The sequence below is a fragment of the Carassius auratus genome, chromosome 4 (genome assembly GCF_003368295.1).
Source record: "Carassius auratus strain Wakin chromosome 4, ASM336829v1, whole genome shotgun sequence".
Lineage (NCBI taxonomy): Eukaryota > Metazoa > Chordata > Actinopteri > Cypriniformes > Cyprinidae > Carassius > Carassius auratus.
This window is the reverse complement of record NC_039246.1, coordinates 8,456,917-8,476,288: the sequence shown is the minus strand read 5'-3', so window position 1 is coordinate 8,476,288 and position 19,372 is coordinate 8,456,917. Positions and strand designations below refer to the sequence as shown.

Below are 19,372 nucleotides of genomic sequence, written 5' to 3'. Positions count from 1 at the left end.
ATTTATTAGTATTACAACTTAATATAAGGTTTCTTTTTTAATATATTTTAAAATGTCATTTATTCTAGTGATGAAAGCTGAATTTTAAGCATCATTACTCCAGTCTTCAGTGTCACATGATCATTCAGAATATCATTTCCAATATGCTTAAAAAAAATAAAAAATAAAACAAACATTTTTTTAAATAAAAAAAATAAAATAAATAATTCTAAAAAAATTTTTTTAATTAAATTAAATTAAAAAACATTAATAACAAAAAAAATAAATAATAATAATAATAAAATAAAATAATAATAAAATAAAATAACTTACAGGGCCGGATATGTCTCCCTCCTCGCCATTCTCCAGGTACAGGGCCCGGATGTGTTTCTGAACATCACTGTAAAACATGGCCTCCCAGAACTGCATGTTCGTCCACACCATGTGCTCCTGAACACAGCTGTAGGCGAATTGAGTGATGCCTCCACCCAGTTTCTGTAACAAAAACAGATGCTAGAAATTCACACGCTGAACTCAGAAAAAAAGTCCACCCTTTATCCAGTACTTTATTACAACAAGCATGAAATCAGTCATAATGCCCACACAGCCAGTCATTACCACAAAATAACAATAGATATAAAAGATATAGATAGCTATCTACCAAATAAATAAACATACATGACATATTTATTTGTATTGAACTTATTTTACTTAAGCTCCACTTAGATTTAAGCAAAGCAACAACCCCAATACTGCAAAATAATTACATAATATATATTTGTGTCTTTGTTTTACATTATTACCTGCAATCAATTACTTTGTCTATGTACTAGTTAGTCAACATATTTATTTTCAATATAAGTCCTCTTTTATTTGAAGTGCTCTCTTCGTTCTCTTCTCTCTCTTCATCTTCTTGTCTCTTACAGATTCCCTGTTCTTCTTAATAATGCTGATGTATTTCTTTAACTTAACTCTTGTGCTTCTAGAAAAACACCTACAAACACTCATTCACATCTTCACTCACCCGACAAAAGGCGGTGACCAATGGCAGCAGGGCAGCAGCAATACCATGTTCATCCATATGTGAGCAATCCTGAAAATAAAAATAGAAGCATATTTTATACAACGACATCGAAACATCTGAATAGCACTATTTTTGGAGTTATATGACGATAACACATCAACAGCAATCATAAACTACTTTCTACTTCCTTATTGCCGCACAACATTCTCATAAACACTCTGCGACTGATTGCATGAAAGAAGACCCTCCTGAGTTTTACCTGCAGGGTGCAGTTCATCATGCGGATGATGTAGTCAAACTGTTGGTCGTCTAGAACGGCCCTGTTCTGCAGCACGTGCAGGTTGAGCTCCTGGGTCAGACAGACGCGTGCCGCCCGACCTTTCAGAGCCCGTAACACTGCCGGCATTAACTGCAGACACACACAAACAAGTTAAAACACACCCATTTACACACAGATACACTCATTTGAGATCATAAATGCTTAAGTAGAAACAGACTCCATAAATCTGGGTTATGTTTAACAGAAAAAGATAAATAAGAGGTGGGTACCTTCTTGGCTTCCAGCATCTTGTTGTCGAAAATGTATGTGATGCAGTTCCTGACCACCTCTAACCTCCTGGCGCTGTTGGCCAGAACATTCCCGTTCCGGTCCACTATGTCAGCTAGAAGCCAGACAGAGACACAAAAACATGAAGATTATGAAGATCAACATGAAGTTGTGTGCACATCAGTTAAGAGTATGACAAGTTCATCTGAATGTTATATCTGAGCACAGGAGGTGATGTTTGCTACATCTTAAGCTCTAGGAAATCTGTTTTGTTTTTTCCTAAATTCTATTTTATTTTTTTTCCAAATTCCATTTTTTCCAAAAACAAATCATTTTCAGTTTGTTTCGCCCTCCGTTAATTTTTTTTCTAAACTCTGTCTAGAATTGTATTAAAAAAAAAGTATGTCTAATTAACTCAAATCATGAAAATGACATATTTTAACAGCAATTTTTAAGTTTAACAAAAAATAAATTTAAGAAGCTATGAAGTGTTTTTTTTATTTTTATTAATTTTCTGGATTCCATTTGAATGGTTTCATAAAATTTTAATAACCAAATGCATCTCTAAACAATTTATATTTCTTTTTTTCTCCACAAATCGTGTGATGTGCATTTAAATTTTTCATGTATTGATGTTTTGAGAGGCTGAAAACAGCGATCGTCATGCACGCTTCACGTGTGCAGGAAATGAAACCATATGTCTGTGCCATTTATTCACACAGAGACACACAGAACATACAGGATTAATATTTAGATCGGGTTGTGAGGCCTAATATTCACAGACACTAGTCTATATTGCATTTTGATTTAATTGTACTGACCTACTTCTAAATTATTTATCCAAAATTTGGCAAATTCCATGTTATACAGTAAATTCTATTTTTATGACTGGATGCCGTGATCCTGTCCACGTTTTTTCACATCACGGAAATTATAGGGCCTTTACATCAGAATTGCAATCTCACCCAGTGGAGGTCCTGTCGGGACCAGGCCCTTCAGTTCGGCCTTGACCACAGGTGGGGCCGTTCTGAGTTTTGCCGCTGCGTGGTCTATAAAGAGCTGCACGGAGACTTCGTCCAGCTGCGGGAAAGAGGTCTGTGGGAGCCGCGGTTGTGCGTTTTGAGCTGTTCTCTGAACTCGGTGCATGGCTACTGCTGGATATGGGTTTTCCTTTGAAAAGGAAAAAAAAAAAGAAGACAATTTGTGTTAAAGAGACATAATTACAAACCAAATTATGGAATTAATTTATGAATTAAAATTACTAAATAGAAGTTTAAAGCAAAACATTAAACGTTTTCTTTTTAAATTTGCAAATTAAGGCATTGCAATATTGTGATATACCTATTAAAAATTTATTTTAATTTTGAGATTTGCTTAAAATTACATTAAACTACTAAATTAATGCTGGTACCACTTTAGTATAGGGACCAATTATTAGCATATATTAGTACTTACAAAGCACAAATTCTGCATCCCTAATCCTACCTAAACGTAACAACTACCTTACTAACTATTAATAAGCTGCAAATTATGAGTTTATTGAATCAAAAGTCATAGTTAATGGTTTGTTAATCGCGAGAATTGGACCTTAAAATTAAGTGACGTTAATGTTTTCAAAGATGAACATTAAAGCAACAGTCCACACAAAAACTAGGTGATCATTTACTCTCCCTCATCTCATCCCAAACCAGTATGACAAAAGTTGAAAAAAGCAGATATTTTAAAACTGCTAAACGGTCGGTTTCAGTTCCAATTTACTTATACTGTGTGTTTTGTTCATAATATTGAAGTCAATGGGAACAGAAACCGTTTGGTTACCAAAAATCGAGTTTATTTTTTGTTTCACAGAAGAAAGCAAGCCATACAGATAAAAAAAAAAAAAAAAAAAAAAAAAAAAAACAGTAAAAGTGCCAGGATCTGCACTTTTATATTGAATACCCAATTTTGATGTAGAAAGGATTAGTCAATGCCTCATGTGCCTCATGAAAATTAAACGTACATTTTTGTAAAGCTGCTCAGCCAGCTCTTTAACATGCTTCATCACTTTGTGATGGTCTCCTGTCTCCTGTCGAATGCGCTCCACCTGATTGGCTATAAGCTACAATGAAAGGAAATAAGAGAATAAGGATCAGAAAGCTTGTTAAACACAAAAAGAACACATCCTTCTCAATTTCCTATAAGCTGACAGCTATGTCCATCCAGCAGTTATGACTTACATCGTCAAACAGGTCGGTGGCTCGGTACGGAGGACCCCGCTCAGACACAAACCCAGCAAAGGCCATGCCGTCGAGCACCTTCATCAGGAAGTCATCCTCAGCTAGTGCTCTCTGCCCCAAAAACGCAGCCTTGAGAGAAAACAACAAGCTTTAAAGGCCTCCCCGTGACTTTATTTTAGCGTTTGTGTCTGAAATGTAATTTTAGGGCTCTTCGGGTACCTTATGGAAGCGTATGACGGGTTCAGGGTGGATGCGAATTATATGCAGACACCATCGATAGCCCTGAAAGAGCTGTGCGAACAGCCACAGGAAGACAGCGCGGATCTCCTTATCCTGCAGCGCACACATAACAAGGACACTCTCGTAAAACGATCACTTCCTGCAACGTCACGTCCACCCGAACGGTTTCAGTGTCAATCAAAAAAGATTTGCGTCTCTAGACGTGATGTCAGATGCCAGCAATTACTCAAGGAAGCAGGAAAAACATATATATATATATATATATATATATAGATTAAAAAGAGATTTACAAAGATTTGTACCTGGATTTTAAGTGAAGAGGGTTGGGAAGATGGAGGAAAAGCATGATCAGCCACTTCCAGCTCTGGATCGAGAACCTTTATCAAACAAAACATACACGTCCATCAAGATATCAGTACAGTACACAACTTAATTGCCCACTATATACATCTAGTCACTGATAAAGAGCAACACTGATGCTGACAAATTTTCTTTTCTAAGGAAACAATAAAAATAATGATGGATTCAAATATTTGCTCTGGCATCGATTCTTTGCTAGATGATTCAGCACGTGAAATGACTTTGCTTCCGATATGATTATTTGATTCAAAAACATGCTGAGGTTACAAAGCTTAATGTTTCATCTAAGTTTTAAGTGGATTAGTGACCAGGATACAGTGCTATTTTAGCATTATTAATGAAGTGGTATAGTGTTTATTCACATTTTAAGTTATCTATTCAATGTTTTTATTTTATTTTTTATTTTTAAGCATTTGTGCTTATGTGTTAAGTGTTGACATGTTTTTAAGTTTTGATAAATAATATTTGTATTGTTCTTTTTAATATTTTTCTGTATTTTTTAGATAATTTAATTTGAGTTTTAGCAACTTAAGCCACCAAGACAACATTTCTAAGTTTTTATTTATTTTATTTCCCATTTAATATTTATTTTATCTGATTTCAGCTTCATTTAAATTAACAAAGACAAAACATTTTTAATATGTTATAGATTTACATCCTTTAACAATAACAACACTGCAGATATGGTAGATTTTCATACTTTGAATAATATATGAACATTATTCATTCTTCTACAATTCCAACAATTCACCAATCTTTTTATAGTCATTTACTTAATTCTGTAACGAATGCACTCAGTTTTCATTGGTGCATCACACATTTCCACACCCCAACTAACAATGCCACCATGTGAAGCCTCAGGTCATAAATCAGTTTAACCTGAGCCGCAACGGATTAAAACACAATGTTCATTGTGTCCGTGCAGCAAGACAAAGAAGCAATATATCACATATCTTCCTTGTTATTCTGAGTTTCTGTCAAGCCACAAAACCATTTTTATTTCATCGGTGGTTTGCTTTCGCTACATTTGTATCCCAAAGTCAAATCTAACTGGCCCAAAATCCTACTCCACAGAACTGTATTTAAACATCAAACACGTTCTGATTGACTTTGTGCAGTAAATCACTTTCAATGACAACAGAAAAATACTGGTAAAAGATATCCGGCTAGTCTGTGCACATGAGTGCTTCTGTAATTACAGAAAACTGGTGCTTATAACAAAACTTTATAAGGATTTGGGATTAGGCACAGGACATAAACTAAAGACGGCAGTCGCCTACACAACTATCGGAAGCATCTTTAACCTTATGATAAAGAGCACTGAGAATCAGGAAAGAGAAAACGGAGAAACCCAGCGTTTTCCAGGCAATTAAACAGATGGGTTTATTACTGAGGCATGGCCCTCTCTTTTTCAGCCGTGATTATTATCTCTCCCTGAGGGGCCTGTTCGCTCAAACATGCATATGCAACCTCATCCTCTGCCACTTCTGCCGGGATGGTCTGTCTGCCTTGGCGCCACAGACGCTCATTTCAGAGAGACAGCAGTGACTGTGGGACTCTGGGCTTGTTTCCAAGGGGGCAAAATGTGAATGCCACTCACATGGCCCTTTATGTGCCGATTCAGATCTAGTCTAAACAAACACAGACAGACAACCGGACACTTTTAGGTATGAGCACAAGAACGGAAAACCCTATTAGCTGTCATTTTTCCTGAAAAGAAAAACAACTTCCTTGCAAAAAAATGATCTAAGCTTAAACGTGACTCATAGTGTAAAATTGAAAAGGAAGTTTTTCAATTGTTGACATTAAACTGGAAATGTGATATTTCTGCTTGGAAATGTCTAATTATAAAAAGTGGGGAAAACTTTTATATATTTTGTATAAAATTTGTATATCAGCTGATACATATTGAATTAAAACAAATTAAGAAAGGGAACTAATAAGGCATAAATAATTTTGTACTATACCAGCTATCAGACAAAATGAAGAGTTTTTTTCATTTATTGGTGTCAGTAAATAAAAAATAAAATCAATCCTGTTAACAGGCAATAATACATATTAAAAGATTTACAATATAGCTGCAACAGATCAGTTATTAGTCAATATTTACATTTTTTTATTATTTTATTTAGCAGAATCAGTAAATTATATATAAATTATTTGAATAAATAAACATAAAAATATGGTTCTAATTAATAGCACCAGTAAAAACAACATATCAGTACCATATCAGTTTTTAGTCAATATTAAAAAAAATTAAAAAAGGTTGTCAATGTTGTTATAGTGATTTACAATTTTCAGTTTCAGTATATATATATATATATATATATATTGCCCTATAACTGCAACTACTTAAATCCACTATAAAGCTGCCTGTAAACTCACTATCAGCACTATAATCTTAATCGCAGTACAGTGAGTGTAACTTAAACAAGGAAGTACGCGTGGTTGAGTTATGTGTGCCGAGAATCACTTAACCACTGGCACAAATCCTCATTATGCTAAATATTTATTTCATGTGTTTTTATAGCCCCAATCCATCCATTAAACCTACAACACTTCCTCATCTGTGCGGCGGTTTGTCGAATTAACAATTGCCAACTATGCCATTTTTAACCCTGCCTGCGATTACTCAACATTAAGACTGGCATACATCCACCAAACGGGTAAAGCAGGAAGGTTACCATTGAGATGACGGTCTGTGTGTGATGAAGAAGTGGCTCGGGCAGCAGGGATATGTGGACACATTCAGGAATGGTGACCGTCCCTCCATCCAGGTCTGCAATGATTACATCAAGCTGTGAATAAAACACAGGAACAGATGTAAATATGGACCCTTATTGTTCTATATGGGCAGATGCAGAAATATGCATAACATCAACTCATATTTAAAAACCAGGAACCTGAGCGACGCTTTAAGACAAGACCAAACTAGTTAACTCTGATGCACATCAGAGCCGATTCAGCCTTTTCTGACAAAGAAAGTGTCCGGGTTTAAACTAAGTGACCCGAGGTCAAATATCATTCCCTGGTATCAATTATCACATCGGCTCTCATCTGAACTCAAGTCATCACAAGTAAATGTTTAAGGATGTCCGACTTTTCCTTGTAAACTAAGCTAACCGAGATGATAACAGTCTAGCAGGTGTAGTTTTTAGAGTAAATGCCTATTATTACAGCATTTGGTGGTACAAAAAACAGCAGGGGATACATGTTCAACTAGATAAATGTCATAAAAATGGGTCAGGAATTTCCCATTGAAAGGATTTATTACAAAAAGGAAGAAACTGAAAAAATGCAACCCCTATCAAATGATATTTGATTCAAATCTATGATAATTAAGCATTTATGTTAAATAAAAAGTTTGGCCATAGCCTAAAAAAAAAAGGGTCAGAGGTCCGATGCTAAATCCAGACAACAAAATGCAACCAAATATATAATCAGGCAAAATGAATAGACTTATACACTTTCAAAAACTAGTTGAGATGCACCAAGATAAAGCAAATCAGGACACACGTGTTCTTGCATCTGATCTCATGGTGTGCATTGCATGGAAAGCTTTTCTTTACACTTGTTTCATCTTGCACTATATGGCAGATATCTGATCAAACCTTATCTCAAAAGTCTAGATTTCTCGAAGTGGGTTGCATTATGTACCCTGATTTAAAAATGAAAAAAAAAAAGGAAATCTCACCAGCTCCTGGGTCTCAGAGCGGAAGTGTGAGTTGACTCCTATGATGAAGGGCGTCGGAGTGCTGAGCACCTCCAGCAGCTTTCCCGGTAAGATGGGAACATATGTAAAACTGGAGAGAGGGGGTTCAAATGATGATTAAAATGAGGAAAAATGGGAACAATAAATGGAAAAAACAGAACTGGATGATCTCTCCAAAAAATATATGTTTTAAACAAGAAATAATTAAGGGGATGCAATAAGATTTGTTGCTTTTAATTGGTATTAGTTCATTTTAATGCTTTCGTATTTTAATATTTTTATTTTAAATGTAGACAACAATACATAACAACAGCAACATTGTTATTCTTGTTATTATTACAGTAACAATGGCAAATAAAATAACTATTATTTTTATAATAACAAATTATAATATATTATAATAGTTAGTAGTAGTAGCAAAACTAATAATAATAATAACAACAACAACACTTCATTTTATGATAATGATACTACCAATAATCTTTATAACAGTAATAATAATAATATTAATAACAATGAAAAATAAAAAAAATAACAAAACATTTATTCATTTTTCTTTGTTTTTATTAGTAATAAACAATTATCTTCATAAAAAAACAATAATAATATTAAGCTCCTGTTATTATTATTACTACAGTAACGATGACAAATAAAAAATATTTTATTATTATATTATTTATTAGCAGTAATAGTAGTATTAGTAACAAGAAAATAAAAATAAAACAATAATTCATAATGATAATAATATAATAAACTCATTTTATAATACATGATACTGCCAGTAATTATAATAATGATTAATAATAATATTAATAACAATGAATAATACATTCATGGTATTGTTGTTATTATTAATAATAGTAATAATAATACTGATTGTTCTTTTTATAATGAGAAACAAAAATAATATTAAGTTGCGGTTGTCAGTTTTGTTGTTATTATTATTATAATTATTAAACTGTCGATTATTAATTATTCAAAATAAATGTTAATTTCACCTTTTATTTAGATTAAATTTATTCAAATCTTTTTCAAACAAGCAATCAGTAAGAAGCAAACATTCAAATGAACATCTGATCCCTCTTCACCTGTATTTGAGTGGGAACATGATGGCCAGCAGAGCTCTGCAGGCGTCCGTTAGACGCTGGTAACTGCTGGACAGGAACAGGATCTTGTGCTCAGTCAGAGCAGCGCAAAACAGACAGAGAACATTCACGATTCCTGCAGAGAGAGAGAGAGAGAGAGAGAGAGGTCAGCCGAGCCTAAAAATATCAGACCCACTTCCTCTGTTATTTATTTAACAACACAAGGTGGAGATTACGCCGACCACATCCGACACTTGACACCAACTGTTGCTGTTTTAATGAAGCTGATTTGCTGTTTAGCACCTAAGCCTGCTGCTGATTGGCTTACCAAGCTGTCTGAAAAGCTGGGCCACGCTGCAGCCGCTCACAGGCAGGGAGTCGTTTATAGGCGTCTGGATAACTTGCCTGTCACCTGCGCCAAGCGTTATGGTCCTCTGCAGAGACGGAAACAAGAGAGAGAAAAGAAAGATACAGATAAAGAGGTGGGGAAGAGAGATTGAGAGATGACAAGAGAAATTAAAATGAGTTTTAACACCTGCTAACACCTCCACCACGGCATTATGGGAAAGATTAATGTGTGCGCTGCAGGCTGGTCGTGGGGTGAGCTAAAGACAGGAGGTCATAGGAACCTGAAGCCATTCACCATTTATAAAGAGCACCCAAGAGAAAAAAGATTTTTTTTTTTTTTTTGGCATTTTCACCCGTTATTGGCATTTCCCGTAATGAACAAGTCACCTTTACATTCAGAGCTTTTTTGTGATAGTTACAAATAAAAAAAAAAAGTTAAAACAATCAGGTTGAGGGTGGAAATTTGCTGTTAAGAACATCAGAAAGAATCTCAGAATCACAAAATATTAACTTCCAGGAGTAAAAGGTGAATTATAGAATGTTTTACATTATAAATATAAGCTACGCTTGTACAAAAATGTTATAATTAGTGCAAATAGCATGACAAAACATCAAATATTAGCTGGAAATACTAAGATGATAAACAATCAGCAGTTCTAATTAGTCCAGAATCATCCACGCAACCAAACACATACTTTTGTTTATGCCCATTTTAGGACGGTTAATTCAGGTGGAGGTGAGGTCAGTAAGTGACAAGAAACCAGTCAGGACAGGAAGTAAAGAGGTGGCTGTAAAATGTCAGCGCGGTGTGTGATGTCATCACATCAAACAGCCACAGCACACAAGCGTTTAACAGCCTTGCATTGGAGCACGTGCACGTTACACACTCTCATAAAACCTCATGACAAGCACAATCCAAAGCGATAACATATGCAACTGCACAGAAGCGTCATTTGCAATCATGCATTCATCATGATTACGATCATTACAATCACTGTGCACTTGAAATTCCCTTCCAACTATGGGAATTTTAAGTGAATACAGAAATGCCATGCAATGTGCATTTTTATCACTCTTTATGATGTGTCAGTTAGTCCGAATGAAGAACAAAATGTAAAAACTATTTTGTATGTGTGTGTGTTTGTGTGTGCATATATATATACACACACACACACACACACACACACACACACATTTTATAGATTTGTAATTATTTTAAACATTAAAAAAATAAATTAAAACTTAAAAACAAACTAAAATGCTATAAAATAATATCTTTATACATTAAGTAATATTGCATATATTTTTATTATATTTGAAATATTTTAATATTTACTTTCAAATGTCTAAAATGTACAAATTAAAAATAAAATAATTACAAAGTACAGTATAACTCCTATTTTGTATAATATTTATATCTTAACATTTTTAAAACTAAAAATGAACATTAATAAAATTTATTTATTTATTTATTTCAAAGGACTCGTTTTGCTTAATGTACAGCTGTTAAAACGAAACAAAAACTCTAAAGGGGACAAAAAAAAATCCATTAAATGAATAAGTCTCATTAGTTGACCATCCTGGGCTGCATTTCCCAAAAGCAGTGTAAATCTAAATTAACTAAAAGCTTAGGCTTGAAAGCCATTGGCATTGATGGTGTTTACGATCAACTATAAGCTTACAATGCTTCTGGGAAACACAGCCCTGATGCTTTACCAACAACTGTGCATGTTAGTACAATGATTCCAGGCCTCCACAGCCTTGATCTCGAGCTAGTGCATGTGAAACAAGAGAGTGAAACTGGAAAACTGGATATTTTCAGACTAACTCTTGACCAATCAGTGCCTAAACAACAAGTTAGTCACATACTGGATCAATTTTGATTTCTGTGATCTAATCGATTCCCCTGATGTCGAGTGTGTGAAGCAAAACAAAGGGGATAGCAGGATTGACAGTGAGAGAAAGAGCTGAACGAAATCAAACGGGGCGTACCGAGCTCTCCTCCCTGTCGTCCTGGCCCGGCTAGATTAACACACACACAGCAATACAAAACACAAACCATTAGGCACAACAGAATTTACAGACATTATAATATATTTATGTGTATAAAAAAGAGAAATAGCAAAAAGCAAACAAGGAAATACATGACAAGATGCAAAACACAAGGTTGTGATGATAAAACAGCTGGGAGGCAAGGGTCAGAGAATTATGAAAATATGTAACAGGTAAAACCCTTCCTGAAACAAAAAGTGAGGCCTGGGAAACTCTTGACTTGGATAACAGATTATATTGATGACTTCTGGTATGGCCGGATTGATATGTATTATAATTGCAACTAAAAAAATATACAGACATGTTTTAGTTGGCATTGCAGTCAAGGGTCAGGGACCGTAAAGCATGCCCTTCAGGAAGTCCAAAATCATGAAAACTCCCCTTATGCACACGCAGACTTTTGACCAAGACACACTTGACTCACACATTCCACTGACGTCCCAACATACAGATATGAGCCAAACGCCCTGTTTCTATCACAATGCTTTCATATAATTGTGCTTTTATTAAATCCAGGCATGTTTAATATTTTAAAGTGTGTTTTAGCACTGTGAGAAAATCTGCACATTTAAGGCAAAGAGAGAATGTACATTTAAAATTAAAATAAATTTAAATTTAAGACCTACTAAGAAAATAATAATAACATGAATACAATAAATCATATTACTTTAATGACCTTGCACCATAAAAACACACATATATAGCTCTATTCATTAATATATAAATACATACAGTATTGTTCAAAATAATAGCAGTACAATGTGACTAAGCAGAATAATCAAGGTTTTTCGTATATTTTTTTATTGCTACGTGGCAAACAAGTTACCAGTAGGTTCAGTAGATTCTCAGAAAACAAACAAGACCCAGCATTCATGATATGCACGCTCTTAAGGCTGTGCAATTGGGCAATTAGTTGAAAGGGGTGTGTTCAAAAAAATAGCAGTGTCTACCTTTGACTGTACAAACTCAAAACTAATTTGTACAAACATTTTTTTTTTCTGGGATTTAGCAATCCTGTGAATCACTAAACTAATATTTAGTTGTATGACCACAGTTTTTTAAAACTGCTTGACATCTGTGTGGCATGGAGTCAACCAACTTGTGGCACCTCTCAGCTGTTATTCCACTCCATGATTCTTTAACAACATTCCACAATTCATTCACATTTCTTGGTTTTGCTTCAGAAACAGCATTTTTGATATCACCCCACAAGTTCTCAATTGGATGAAGGTCTGGAGATTGGGCTGGCCACTCCATAACATTAATTTTGTTGGTTTGGAACCAAGACTTTGCCCGTTTACTAGTGTGTTTTGGGTCATTGTCTTGTTGAAACAACCATTTCAAGGGCATTTTCTCTTCAGCATAGGGCAACATGACCTCTTCAAGTATTTTAACATATGCAAACTGATCCATGATCCCTGGTATGCGATAAATAGGCCCAACACCATAGTAGGAGAAACATGCCCATATCATGATGCTTGCACCTCCATGCTTCACTGTCTTCACTGTGTACTGTGGCTTGAATTCAGAGTTTGGGGGTCGTCTCACAAACTGCCTGTGGCCCTTGGACCCAAAAAGAACAATTTTACTCTCATCAGTCCACAAAATGTTCCTCCATTTCTCTTTAGGCCAGTTGATGTGTTCTTTGGCAAATTGTAACCTCTTCTGCACATGCCTTTTTTTTAACAGAGGGACTTTGCGGGGGATTCTTGAAAATAGATTAGCTTCACACAGACGTCTTCTAACTGTCACAGTACTTACAGGTAACTCCAGACTGTCTTTGATCATCCTGGAGGTGATCATTGGCTGAGCCTTTGCCATTCTGGTTATTCTTCTATCCATTTTGATGGTTGTCTTCCGTTTTCTTCCACGTCTCTCTGGTTTTGCTCTCCATTTTAAGGCATTGGAGATCATTTTAGCTGAACAGCCTATCATTTTTTGCACCTCTTTATAGGTTTTCCCCTCTCTAATCAACTTTTTAATCAAAGTACGCTGTTCTTCTGAACAATGTCTTGAACGACCCATTTTCCTCAGCTTTCAAATGCATGTTCAACAAGTGTTGGCTTCATCCTTAAATAGGGGCCACCTGATTCACACCTGTTTCTTCACAAAATTGATGACCTCAGTGATTGAATGCCACACTGCTATTTTTTTGAACACACCCCTTTCAACTAATTCAACTAATTGCCCAATTGCACAGCCTTAAGAGCTTGCATATCATGAATGCTGGGTCTCATTTGTTTTCTGAGAATCTACTGAACCTACTGGTAACTTGTTTGCCACGTAACAATAAAAAAATATACGAAAAACCTTGATTATTCTGGTTAGTCACATTGTACTGCTATTATTTTGAACAATACTGTATAGTTCCATTTATTTTTAATGACAAATTATTATTCTGCTCTGTTATATGCTTAACTATTGGGCATTAAATAAATTAACATCTGCATTTCATAACAGCCTGAGACATGGTTCATTAAATAAGAACGTGATTCAGAACAATCCACTCAAATCTCACAATCAACCTAATTTTCAAACTGAAAGTTTTAACATGATATGGTATGCAGAAAACACTCCCTTTCCAAAGCATACAAGATAAGCGAAACAACCAGGCACTGAAGCTGTAGTACAGTGTGTTGTTTTGTGTGTTTCTAAGGCTGTCATTCACACACGCTGCAGAGTGCTTAGACACCATCTGTCACCGTCCCAGCCCATATGTTCAGTCCACGCCATAAGCCTCTGTGTGGAAGTGCTTAAGTGTTTATCTGTGCACTGTCCCATAAAATAATCAATAAGCAGATGTAAGAAACTGCCTCCAAAAAGAAATACAAAAAAATAATGATCGATGCATTTCAGGTGCCACTGATTGCAGCCAAAGAATCAGGAAGGGAAAAGCCACAATGTTGATTCTCATGAGCAGCGGTGATTTCAAATGACTGAGAAATGCAAAGCTTAGACTGATTGATTGATCGATTGATTGATTGTCAGGCAGAATCACAAATGGGTTGATTGGTTGAAGCTGCTCGAAGGTAAATGTTACCTGGAAACAACCCAGCAGCCAGTCAGTTAAACTACAGAGAGGAGGGTCATTTGTCTGGAACACAAGGGAGTCAGGTTTACACTTCAACCGCACGTCAGCTTGAGAATATGAGAACGTGAGCATGTTTTACAGCAACCAATCATAGTCAAAAACATGGTTCTCTTAATAAAAAATGAAACTCATTTTATTCACACATGGCTTGATTTTGTGGAAAACAAAAAGAGAAACTGGCCACGCTTTTATATATAATGAAAGTGATTGGGGATTTTACAGTCAAGCTCCAAAAACAAATGATTTTCAAAGAATAAATACTTATTAAATGTATTAAAACTTATTAAATTTAGCTCTATCTTTATATAAAGTGATCATACAATATAACTTCAGAGCACTCAGAATATAGTGCATGTATCATATACACCACTTTTATTGTGTGTTTTTTTTTTTTTTTTTTTTGGAAATTAACACCAGGGTTATTTGTTGCAACAATGTTTTCTATTTTTCTTGAAATGAAACATACATTAACTGGAGGCAACCTGCAGCATGCATTGCAGAATGACACAAGGGATAACAGTAGCATTTATAAATGCATTTTTAATCTCTGACACCTTCAGAGATAAACACTCATTTATCCAAAGATAATGAAGGTCTGTGTTGAAGAGAAGTCAGAAAAACAATATAAACAGACATTGGATTTTTTTTTTTATTATTATAAAAAAAATTGCAGACTGGCACCTTCATAAGTTTTAGACATGTCCACAACTGGCACCTTGATACATTTAATAAAGCTCACAACACTAATATAGACCCTTGACCCCCGACACATGACAGGTGGATACAGGACATTTTTTACTGTATCAGACTTGAAAAGTTAAGATGCTCACTCTCTGGTTCACTCATATCCTTTTAGAAGACTTGGGATCCCTTTTTGGACTATATTAAAGGACTACCTTGTGCACCTGTGACTGGCCACATGTAATGTTTGTCATCTGTTAGAAGGGATTTTATTTTGTTGTTATTTATTATTGTTAGTTAATATGAATGGGGCACTGTGGAAGGGATTAATATCGGACAATATCCTACTGTTCACCTCGTTCTCGTTGTTTCAATCTGTATTGTCGCATGAAATAGCAATAAAAAAAGATGTGAAGTAGAAAAGATTGCAGACTGTAATTCTCACCTGAGAGCCTCCAGCGGTAGGAATGATGCAAGTGAGGAGGTTTCCAATCACCGTTTCCATAGGAACAGTGAGGCCATCCACATGAACGTTGTAGATGAGACTCAAGCAGTTCTGCAGAGTAAAGAGACACAAGACTGAAGGAAATCTAATAACATCATACCTTTAGTGCCATTTCTTTTTTTTTTCTTTTTTACTTTTCATAGATTGAGACAGGACAGGAAATGATTAATGGTATCAGGACAAACCACAGGCTGGATTTGAAGCTGCATTTCCTGGCTCAACGCGACTGGAATTTGGGTAAAATACAAAATCTTGAATTGCATTTATGCAAACTTAGGCAAAATTTGGTTTTCTGTTTAACATCACAAAATCTGTGGATTTTAATGTCACCAGGGTAACTGGCTAACACATGAGAATTTCAAAAGAATTATAAGAATTACTGGGTGCATGGATGGGTGTTGAGAAAAAAACTGATAAATAAAATAAATACATACATAAATGTATAGTTTCACCACTGTTTTAATGCAAAAGTATGTTTCAAATAGCTGCTATGGAGCTACAATATAAATTCACAATTTGTAATGCATTTTATTTTATTTGTATTTTATTGTTATTTATTATTTAATGCAAATCTTTGAAAACATGTATTATTTCTTATATAGCACAGTTTTTTTTTCCGGATGAATATAATATGTTGCTTTTAGTGATAATATAATTTTTTATATATATATTTTTATATGAAGACAATTCTACTACTACTACTATAACAACTCAATTAAATATATATATATATATATATATATATATATATATATATATATATATATATATATATACACACACATATATACATATACATATATGTATATATTATAAATTAAATTTTAATATTTTATTTATATATCAAAAAGAAAACAGATTTTTTTTCTGATTCATTGAATAAGATCTAATATTTTGAAGGTCTGAGAAAACGCTAGCCTTAAATAATAAAAATCTTACTGCTGAGCACTGACTTGTTTTAAGCTTCTGTCACGTGCAACCTTGTGTGCATCTCTCTTACCCTAAAAACCTCCGTGTGGTCCAAACGGGACACGAGAACCAGGCTTTTAGGAGCGTATAATTGAGAGGGCTGGAGTACGTCTGGACTGTCATCTTCATCGGCCTCACTGGGCTCCCCTTTCTGTAGTGGAACACACAAACAACGAATAAAACACCCTCAAGCTGCACCTAGAATTACTACACATCAAATGACTTAAACATTAGAGAGTCAGTCTACAAAAGAAGCAATATCTCCATTTGAACACAGCAGTAAATCACGCCACCCATCAGCACTGTTGCATCCTGTTATATAATTTCAGCACGTGCTCGGCACAAACCTGCGGGTTCTCCACGGACTCCCAGAAGGTGAAGCAGGCGCAGTAATGCCTCTCAGAGTTGATGTCTGTGAGAACCGACACAAAGAAAGACGGAGGCTTTCTCTCTGGATCCAGCTGCCATCCACTGGGCTGACAGAACTGAAAGAGACGCCACAACATTTAAAAGATGGCTTCATTAGATCCTATGAAAACACTGCCAGAATTATTCAATGTTGTTGGATAAATCTATGAATTCTGGGATATCCTCTGTATTTGTTTGTGATGGGCTTACAAGCTCAAGGCCCTGAGGAAAGGGGTTATCTTCCCAGTCCTTCTCTGGGAAACGCTGGAGAATCCGGCCTTGACCCTCACTACCTCCTATACAAAAACAAAGAGAAAAACAAAAGATAAATGGATACATAAGGACTGAAAGCAGCTTATGTAAAGCTTTGCAAATTTGACTTGACAGAAAATGCCTTTAGTTTAGTGAACAACATGATAACCCAATAAAATACATAATATGCTGATAATGAGTACTTCCTGACTTATAAACAAGTAGTGCAAACTATGTAAATGACAAGAAATAATTTTAAATTTCTCTTGTACATGATTCATTTATGCACATTGTTCGGGAAGAAAAAAAAACAGCTTTCATAACCTTGTTTCAAATTTCCTTTGAAATGACTTAAAATAAAATGTCAAAAATAAAATACAAAAGCACAAAATATGATATATAATAAGATAAATAAATATACAAATAATAGAAATCAAACAAAACTAAAAAGAAGCCAACAAACAAAAAACAAAATGAAACGAGCAAAACAGAAAATACAAAGTAAAGTAAAACAAACATCAAAACATTTGATTTTTAAGCTGTATGAAATAGGCTGAAACCAAAACCAAAATAAAAATAAGACGAAGCACAACATTACGTAAAATAAATATATAAATATAATAACGAAAACAAGAAAACCCTAAAAAAAAAGAAAAACTAAATAAAACCGAAAATAAAACAAACATCAAAAGATAACAAATATTTGCAATATAATGCAGCAAATGAAAAAATAAAAACAAAAGAAAACAAACAAAAAAAACATCAGAATGTTTGAATCAGTGTAAAGCAGGGTGAAAATAAAACTTGACATAAAATAAAAATAAGAAAAAGAAATATAACAAAAACTATACAAACCATTTCAGCGTTTTGAAGTATAAAAAAGGCAGTGTAAGTGAGAGTTGAAAATGTCACAAAAAGAGAAGAGAGGAGAGGAGAAACAACACCTGCCTGGGCTTTCGTCAGCTAAACAAAACCATACAGACCCACCATAAAACAAACAATGACTGGGACGTCTCCCAAAACACGGCTCAAGAATCAGGACTGGATGATCCAATGTACAGCACTGACAACACTCCAAAAGACCATCACTCAGGAATTCATCTGCCTCTTTGAACATTTTATCAGATATGAGCACAACCATACACACACACAAACACACACACACACACACAGAGAGACACACTACAGAGCTACAGAAGATCTGTTGAACAGCAAGTGTTGTGAAATTGAACACAGGGAAGGTTTGTGTCAGTTACAGAATGCTCTTATGCACAGAGGAATCATGGGATTTGAGCCTGAGTTCATTTCACCCAGAATAAATGAGTTAGTGACCCAATCCCTGTGCTGAGAGCACGATGACCAGCAGGACAAGACTTTAAGTGTCAAACTGAAGACTTATCCAAGAAAAGCCCTCCTTTTGAGAAAAGGACAAAGGTTAAACGCTAAGAACGCACACTTTATTTGAGCCTAGCACAATATTCTGAAAAACTAGAAAAAACACTGAATTTCCCATTCTTTTAACCAAATTTAAAGTGCTCATTACTTTTTAAAATACAACTTTTTCATTAAAGTCCGGAAAATAATTATAAAATAATACATTAAATATATATATATATATATATATATATATATATATATATATATATATATATATATATATGTGTGTGTGTGTATACATAATTAAATAATAATAACCTTTATTATTATTATTATCGACAATGGTTTCATAATAATAATAATAATGTAATAACACTTATAAAAATAATATTTTATTTTTTTCGTTTTGTTTTGTTTTATAAATGAATGCACCACCCTCTAGGTTGCTTCTGCAACTGGAATATACACAAAAATAAGATTTTTATTTTTTTATTAAATAAAATAAAATAGCTGAATTTCAAAGCTC

The 19,372-nt window shown here is 34.6% G+C and overlaps 1 protein-coding gene across 6 annotated transcripts in view; it reads right to left on the bottom strand.

The window, feature by feature from the left end:
* LOC113058000 (myotubularin-related protein 5-like) overlaps positions 1-19,372 on the bottom strand; it is a 58,320-nt gene that overhangs the window by 13,829 nt on the left and 25,119 nt on the right. For 3 of the 6 annotated variants that reach the window (XM_026225676.1, XM_026225684.1, XM_026225693.1), the window contains exons 3-21: positions 17,428-17,513; positions 17,157-17,294; positions 16,841-16,960; positions 15,781-15,891; positions 14,604-14,657; positions 11,504-11,533; positions 9,492-9,597; positions 9,167-9,299; positions 8,061-8,169; positions 7,051-7,164; positions 4,309-4,383; positions 3,986-4,099; positions 3,767-3,895; positions 3,550-3,648; positions 2,516-2,720; positions 1,553-1,665; positions 1,263-1,412; positions 1,004-1,072; positions 313-474 (exon numbers count right to left, since the gene is read on the bottom strand). In XM_026225676.1, coding sequence (XP_026081461.1) covers positions 313-474; positions 1,004-1,072; positions 1,263-1,412; positions 1,553-1,665; positions 2,516-2,720; positions 3,550-3,648; positions 3,767-3,895; positions 3,986-4,099; positions 4,309-4,383; positions 7,051-7,164; positions 8,061-8,169; positions 9,167-9,299; positions 9,492-9,597; positions 11,504-11,533; positions 14,604-14,657; positions 15,781-15,891; positions 16,841-16,960; positions 17,157-17,294; positions 17,428-17,513 — 2,117 coding nt within the window. The remainder of the gene's footprint in view (positions 1-312; positions 475-1,003; positions 1,073-1,262; positions 1,413-1,552; positions 1,666-2,515; positions 2,721-3,549; positions 3,649-3,766; positions 3,896-3,985; positions 4,100-4,308; positions 4,384-7,050; positions 7,165-8,060; positions 8,170-9,166; positions 9,300-9,491; positions 9,598-11,503; positions 11,534-14,603; positions 14,658-15,780; positions 15,892-16,840; positions 16,961-17,156; positions 17,295-17,427; positions 17,514-19,372) is intronic. The other 3 variants (XM_026225689.1, XM_026225696.1, XM_026225680.1) reach the window with 2 other exon arrangements.